The sequence below is a fragment of the Abrus precatorius genome, unplaced genomic scaffold (genome assembly GCF_003935025.1).
Source record: "Abrus precatorius isolate BTA unplaced genomic scaffold, Abrus_2018 Scaffold8, whole genome shotgun sequence".
NCBI classification, from domain to species: Eukaryota; Viridiplantae; Streptophyta; class Magnoliopsida; order Fabales; family Fabaceae; genus Abrus; species Abrus precatorius.
Genome location: NW_020874428.1, coordinates 12,308,586 through 12,317,455, shown reverse-complemented (window position 1 = coordinate 12,317,455; position 8,870 = coordinate 12,308,586). Strand labels below are relative to the sequence as shown.

Here is an 8,870-nt window from a genome sequence, read left to right as displayed (position 1 = left end):
TTTTAATCTAAGCTAGCAAACAATTCAACAAACCACACTTTAACCCATCCGATCAATAACAACATTTTTAATTCAAGTAAACAAAACATATCAACACACAGCTTTGGACACTTGAGCTCCAATACCCCAGTCTGGTTTGGATGAACTGCTCTAATACCAAAATTGTAATACCTTAATTTAATTTTTAAATAAATAAATTTCATAAAATTGAAAATAATAAAAAATTTCATTCAATGGTTCCTAATACATAGTTCAATGAAATAATTCAAAATAAGGATGGATTACAATTTATATTGAATCATTGCTACAGGACTAGATCAATTACATTAGAGTTTTCAAAAAAATAACTTTCTAAGCCCTATAGTAGTTTCATCCATTCCTTCACTGAGCCCGATGCTGATCATCTTGGTTACCTGAAAAATAAATGTAAGGATGAGTACTATATACTTTCACACACACATGACAAGTATAGAGTCTCACTTTGCTCACTCCACATATTTTCTAACATAATTTAAATCATGCATAAACAAGTACAAGGTAATAATCTCATCATTCCAAACTCATCTACATACAGGTGCGCTCACTACACCATCAAACAATTCATATAAAACACCTACGTGTGCTCACTTCACGTTAGCTACACAAATTCTTAATGCCTTCAACCTTAGGGATTCACACCATGGATGGTCACTTGATAGCTCCCGCTCCACAGATACAACGTGTGCGGTATTGACCTCCCCAAGCAAAGGTGTTAGTTAGAGGCTAAGTCAGGAGGAGAATGTGTGGCCTATGGTGCATCCACGCTCACTGTTGGTGTCACCACCACCCTCTCTTTCCCACGATATTTCTACCGCCCCCATCTTCCACACTCCCAATGTATCGCTGAACCTTTCACAATTTTTCAACATTTCAAACACAACCAAACATGTCATTCACACATATTCACCCATTTCACATTATTCGACATCAATCAATGGCACGTCTACACATTTCAACCGCATTAGAATCAACCATTTCATCACACATCATACTCAATATCAATCACATTGTACTCGAATACACAATATTTTTCATCGCAACCCATACCAATCAATTCATTCCATCATACACACTATTTAACATCTATCACACTATATTTTACACAACCTTTCTATCGCAATCTCACTACAATCAAATCAACTCCGTTAAAACATACATCTTCCTATATTTCAATCATTTACATTACAACACATAGCAAAATAACGGATTTCAAACATAATGAGATAGAGTAAGGTCCCCTTACCTCAAAATGAAGATCCAATACGAAACAATAGCAAAAAACGTCTCGTACGCGGTATTTCGTCTTAAATACATGCAAGAATTCTATGAGAATTATCGTTTTAAAGTGTGAGTAACATTTTTTTTCAAACTAGTTTCGTAAGTTAGATATGATATGACAAAATCTTAATAATTAATATAATAAATATGTATTTTTTATAATTTTTTTATAGATATTAAAACTAAAGTTAATAAAATCTTAACACTATATCTTTTTTTAATATATTTGTAATTATTAATTAATTTAATTAAAAATTAGTAAATTTTAATAATTTATTCTTAAATTAAATATTATTATTTTTAATATATTTTAATTAAATATTAATTTTTTAATTAAATATATTTTGTCGAGACAGTGGATGAAACAGCTATTAACGTGAAAAAAAGACTTCAAACAAAAAATATTTTTAAAAAATACTATTTTAAGAATTTATTAATTTATTTTTTTAAAAATATTAAAATAATAAATCAACCCTATTGATATAATTATAGACATATTTAATTTAAGAAAAGAATATCTATAAAAAAAATTATAAAAAATACACATTTATTATATAAATTATTAAAATTTTGTCATATCTCACTTAACTTACGAAATTAATTTGAAAAAAAAATGACACACTTTAAAACGACAATTACTTATAAATTTATAATTTTGTTAGTAAGTCTTCTCTTTAGTATCATACAGTATACACATCATCTCAATATACATTTTTAATATATTTATAGTTGTTAATCAAGTTAATTAAAAATTATATAATTTTTTATTCTTAAATATTATAATTTTTTATTTTTAATAAATTTTAATTAAATATTAAAATATAAAATTTTTTTAACCAATTTCATAAATTGATCCAGGCATGACACATAGTACAATTCTATAAGCAAACATAACTCACCAAATGATGAAACATAGGTAATCTGATAATTTCGTCTCTGTTAAAGATAAAATGATATTTAAAAAAATTAAAAATATATATATATTTTTCTCATACAGTGAACGAAACAACTACTGGCGTGACAAAAAAGACCCAGACAAAAAATATATTTTTAAAAAATATTATTTTAAGAATTTATTTTTAAAAAATATTAAAAAAATAAATAAGCCCTCTCCGCCCGCAAATCCATGTACAGTTGTTTAATGCCCCTCGTTACAAAACTAAAATCACAAATAAATTAAAGCACACATTTCACAATATATATAAATATTTACTTAAGTGGAAATTGATTCTTTGTCAAAACGGCCTAAAACTAGAAGGGTTGAAAGAGCCCACACGGTAATTTCGAAACTAAATATTCATTTGTGTTGACTCTAAGTCTACGTTGGACATATATGAAGGATATTTCTTCTCGCAGTTTTTGGAAAGCCACTTGGATTGCATGTAAGTGACTTTTCTCCAAGGAGGAATATGAAAGCCTTTTTCTTTCAATGATTCTTTTGCAGCTGAACAAAGCAAAGAATTTAACTTGGCAAGTTTTTCTTCAGTCCCAACAAACACACAAGGAAGAGTGTCCCTTAGCTCTTTGTACTCTCTCGTTGGTTTTGCCAACTCAAACTGAGACTTAAAGTCAATATCCACCATTAGCCTTCTTTCTATCACACCACCCTTCTCCCCTACCATCACATCAACGTATTCATAATCACCTGAAAATTGAAACGCTACAAATGGAAAAAAAAATAAAAAGAAAAAAGACATAATCTAATCAAAAGACTGAAAATGGCTTAGTACTAGAAATTATTAACCAAGAACAAAACATTGACCAAGGGAACAGTTACAGCGATCAAAAGTGAAATCCCATGATGTTTTACAAAGTGAAGCTTCGTAGCCATCCATTTTCAGTTTCACCACTATCAACTTCTTCAAATTGGTAGGGTCATTAGCAAACTCTACGCTTTTAAGATGCTTCAATATCTTTTGAAGAACCTCAACTTCAATATCTGTGGTCTCCCTCAGTATTTGCTGCATATACAATAAAAAAAGAACTAAGCCCCGAAGATCAATTGAGAAAAATCAAATAAAGATCATCATGTGGCGGATAGATTAAGAAATGATGATGATGATAAGGATCACTAGCTAGTCAACCAGAAAAATATAAATAAATAAATAAAATTAAGGAGATTTGTAGAAAACCTGCAAAGTGAGGAGGCACGTGGGATTGTGATTTTGATATGAGAGGGAGTTATCTGAAGTTGGCACTTGCTCTGATGATTCAGCTTCAATGAAGTCCCTTACCATTTGAACCAGTTGTTCCTCTGTTACGCTACCCATTGTGTAGTTTTTTCCTCTCTGAGTCGTCCTTATCCAAGTCTACCAGTACCGGGCTGACTCAACATTATGCTTTATCTTAATATCAAAATTTTCATTTATCTATCTATGTAGCTGTTTCTTTTGCGTGGAATATATATTAGGAGCTGCTTCCTTTATTTGTTTATTTTTATTATGTACATTGAAAGAGTAGGTTGGATATTTTCCTATACTGTGGCCCGTGATGCTTAAAATCTAAAGGGGTTTGCTTTTTGTATTTTTCTTTTACATTATATATATTTTATTTTTAAAAAAAATATTCTTACAACAGTTTAAATTACTAAACAGAAAATAAAAATAAAAAACATTTTTTAAAATCAAATAATTTTCAAACTTTTCTACTTTGTTTTAGGTTTTGGAATATATTTTTTTAATTTCACTTTTTATGATTCTTTCTCCTTACTTTTTGATATTCTTTAATTACCATCTCTTTCTTCCATAGTTTAAGTATTATTGGTCTCCGTATACGTTTATTGTATTGAATGAATTATAGAAAGTTTAATTTATTATTAAAAATAATGTATTTGTTGACCTATGTTTACTTTTCCACACCAACACTTTCATATTTTAAAATTTAGATTTTATATTTTTTAAAAATTATTTATGAAATTAAATCTTTAAACTTTTAAAAATTAATTTATGAAATTATTAATATTTGCCAAAAATAAATTTTCAGAGTTAAGACGTTATACTTCTAAAAATAAGTTTTCAGAATTAAAATTTTACACTTCCAAAAAGTAATCTATGAAATTATTAACTATTTTTAAAAATAAGATTCCGCGATTAAGATTCTATTTTTTTTATTATTAACTATTTTAATCAATAAATTTTGGAAATAGAAATTTACATTTTTAAAAATAAATTTTTTAAATTAAGTTTTATATTTCTAAAAATAATTTTTAAAATTAATATTCTACACTTTCAAAATAAAACTTTCTTACCCGTATATATTCCTAATTAAGTTTCTACAAGCATTTTTTATACAAGCTTCCAAATTTTGATTTTTAACAGCTAATTTTAAACATACTTTTAAAATTTAAATTAAATTTTCAAATAAAAAATAACCAATTTTTGTTTTTACTATTTTAAAGGATATTTTGAAAAAATTAATTTATGACGTGTAAAAAGAAAATAAAAGATTAAAAAGTAACTCCCAATCAGAAAAACTAACCCAAACATATCCAACAGCCCAATTAGCCAGATTTATTTTGAATTTTATTTTCCAATTTTAATTCCATTTAGGCAAAATGATTTGTGTTATATTTAGGTGAAAATATATAAATGAGGTATATTGACACACAGGACCTCATTCTAAGAATAGGTGACCAGGCTTATCAAATGAAAAATTCACTTTTATGTAAAAATAAGAGTAAGAAGAACAAATTCTGATATTTATTAAGATAAAAATATGTATCATGTGAGTCTTTTAAAAGTTTATATAATCGTTAAAATATTTTTTTATTAAATTTTGTTATAAATAATAATGATTAAGATATACTTATTATGTGAGTTTTTTAAATAATTATATAATTTTAAAAATATTTTAATATTGATTATTCATGTATGATTGAATATTCCAATAAATTATTCATTTGTGTTGACTGTTTATTTTTATTTTGTTTGGTAAACAACAAAAATCCTCTTAGCAATTTTTATATTTTTTATTTTATTTTATTTTACTTAAGTAAATGAAAAATTGATTTAATTTCATAAAATGTGCCTTGAAAAGTATATCCATATATATACTATTAATCTTGTGATTGTTATGTGATAATGAGTAATAATAAAGTAAGGAAAAAATATTTTTTTATTTTTTTTATGAAATAAGGCAAAAATATTTTTTAAAAAACTTTTAAATATTGTATACCGTTGACTGAGATTATATAGTTGAAAATGAAAAACAAAAAACTAGTTATATAAGTTAAATTTTATGTGACCTTAGTACGTAATTATTTTGTACTTTGAACATTAGATAATGTAAATTAAATATTGTCATACAATTTTTTAAAAATTATTTTTGTATAAATTATTCAAAAAAAATATAAAATTATTCTTTAAATTTATTAGAACAATTTATAACAGGTGATTATTTTAAATTTTAAACCAAAGTTAATAATTGTACTTATTATATTTTAAGAATAGTTTCCATACGTTGTTTATAAAAAAGTATAAATTTTATGTTACTAAAGTGATACAATTAAAAACAATTCTATTCAAAGAAGTTGCTATAAATATAAAATGTTATTTAAATTTAAATATTTTATATACTTTTTTATTAATTTATATAAATAAAAAATATTATATTTCTATTATAGATGTGTTAATAATTAGATTAAATTTTAAAATAAAAAATTATGTAAATAATTTTAAAATTAAAGAGATTAAATATAAAAAGTTTAAAAAAAATACTTAAAATTGCAAAACACATCATCCATTCAAAGCTTTCATATCCTTGAGTTTTGAAGCACAAGTTATCACAACCTCAAGCAGTATTATTCAAAATCTCTGATTACTTCACTCCATAAATGCACAGTACCATCTCTCTCTCTCTCTCTCTCTCTCTCTCTCTCTCTCTCAAGTCTAGCTGAACCACAGGCTATCATTCACGTTTGTGAATATTAGAAGGATAAAAACTGGTCACAGACCGACCCGTACCCGACCCATCTTCACCCCACCCACCCATCCAATTCGAACCAAACATTCCCAAATACAAACTCGGATCGGCAGCAGCAGGGAAACTTAAAGCTTGTGGCGGCAAAGGTGGGGGCACACGATAAGTCGCTGCAACTTGGCGCACAGGAACATTAAACCCCACGTGGTGACCCTCGTGGTGACGGTAGCGCTTTAGGAAAAGGAGGAGAGGTCGAACATAGTCGTCGAAGCCCAGCGTGTCCATTGCACACAGTATGTCCTCTGCAGTGACGATTTTACGAAGATCGTTCTGGCACTGATCGTTGGCCTCGCTTGAGATGAGCTTATGAACTCGCGTACTCTTGCATTGTTTCCTTTGCCTCTTCCGATATTTTTGCATGCGGTGGAAGCACGCGCCGCATTATCCGCGTCAGATTCGCAATGGGCATGCTCTGTTCGTCTTCCTGCCAAGCCACGTGGCGTGGTTGTTCAGCTCTCGCCTCTCTTTGTAAACCCTCATTGTTTGGGTTATTCGCAAGAGATTCAGTGTTTGCGGAAGCCTTCCCTCCTTGCAATGGGTTCCAATCTAAGAAAATCCAAACAGCAACACAGTTCAGTGATTCCACGTAAACAAGAGTTTTTACTTTGTACTTTACCTGTCTAAATGATCATCGTATTTTCAATAAGTAGATATACATGAGGTGAAATGTAGGCAAGAGTTTGGTTATTCTCAATTTAAAGTTAATGACGTTTATAAATATTTAAATTTATGATAAATATATATTATTTAATTTATTTCAGAGGAGCTAAATTTGATAGGTATATAAGAAAGAGATAAAAAAAATTAAAAACAAAAATAGTATATAAATATATGAATATCGTTATTATAAAAAATATATGTAACAATTTCTTTTTAACATCAATAGTATTTATTTCACACTCTTTGTGATTGTAAAACAGGTAAAGAAAAACCAAAAATATAATGAATGAAGGAAGAAAAGAAAAATTAAAATTGATGAGAGATACAAAAGAAATATAAAATGTAAAAATAAAAATAAAAATCCTTTTGAACATTTGGAGAACAAGTCCTGTCTCGGAAAGATGTATGGGAAAACGGGAGGAGAGGGAAAAATGAGGCAGGGACAAATGGACAACCCAGCTGAACAAGCAAGTGGAAGAGTTACTAGAAAACAGGGAATACTAGAAATTTCTATTAGGGCTCCTCTGAACTGCGCCATTAAAGACCAGTAAACTCCAAAATGTATAGTCACCAAAAACAAAGATCAAATATGTAAGTTATTGTAAAATTCAAAACGTGGCACTGACAAGTTGTAGATTGACCCATGCATGCTAGCTAATGTTTAAAAGTTTAAAACGCATTATAGGGGGAATGAGAGACAGAGGAAAAATTAATGAGGGCAATATGGATATGCATGGGTAGAATGAAAAATGAATCAATATAGTGCAAGAAAGGGGATTTATGGTTAATCGATAATTAACAATAATTTTATGGTTAATTGATATTATTTTGTTGGAGAACAAAAAGAGAATGCAATAATTTGAATTTGGCAAACGGAGTTGAAGCGCCCCCCCCCCCCCCATGCATACCAGGCGTGAATGATATCTTCACACACACAGCACGAGAAAGGTGAAGCTATACATAGAAGAAGCCTTTTTTATATGTCTCTATGCTATAAGTGTCACATCGATAAGAAAAATTTGTCCAGAAAAACTGATGCACTCGAGTGATTCATGTGTTGTCTCAGTTTTCAAATTATTACCTTTTTGTTTTGTACTCAAGATAGAACCTTCTTCAATAATTCGGCCCAACTTCCTCAGTCACTTGTTTGTATTTACTACTATTATTCTTTGAAGTCTCCAATTAAAAATTGTTTTATATAAAATAAAACCTTAATCATGCTTGAAAGAAGAGGAATTCACAGAGATACGATCAAATCAGCGTGGAAAGATGAATAGCAATGACCCTCATGGAGTCAAGCATCCGCAATAAAAAATAGAACAAAATAGAGTCTTCAACAATTGGAGCCTCTACCCTATGTATTTTTAATTTAACTTAATATTATATTATCAAATGGGATGTGACGATATCATGATAAAAATCAAGAGAAAGAAAGAAAACATACAGGTCAAGTAAAGAAAAATGTTTCACACGCCCTCATAAAAAAAACTATTAGAAATGACCAGAACAAATAATATCATCAACCTTGAGAAAAATAACTAAAACAAATCTTGAAATCAGTATAGAAATTAGCCTCTCATAAAGTTATAAGCATATATCTAAAGAAACACACACATTTTTAGTCCTTTATGGTACGTGCTTACCTGTGCATGATTTTGCCTTATGGCCACAGTGAAAGGAGGAGCTGCCATGATCCATATATTTCTGTGCCTCAGAAGTTGAATTTGCCTAGACAATGGACATTAACTCTTGCCTACACTGTGTTCAATTTATAAAGGGGGTGACTGGAACTGCAAATTAGAAATGTATAATTTGTCTAATTTGAGTTACATTTATTTTTATTGAAAAAACATTTATGGAAATATCAAAATTGGTTCTTAAAACTTTAGTTTATTATTACATTAATTATTTATATG

The 8,870-nt window shown here is 28.6% G+C and overlaps 1 protein-coding gene across 1 annotated transcript; it reads right to left on the bottom strand.

Annotated features, from left to right (window-relative positions):
* Positions 1-2,606: 2,606 nt before the first annotated feature.
* On the bottom strand, positions 2,607-3,587 carry LOC113874233. The gene is made up of 3 exons (XM_027512466.1): positions 3,450-3,587; positions 3,089-3,278; positions 2,607-2,977 (listed from the first exon to the last, which is right to left on the bottom strand). The coding sequence occupies exons 1-3, from the start codon at positions 3,585-3,587 to the stop codon at positions 2,607-2,609; spliced, it is 699 nt and encodes a 232-aa protein (XP_027368267.1).
* Positions 3,588-8,870: the final 5,283 nt, after the last annotated feature.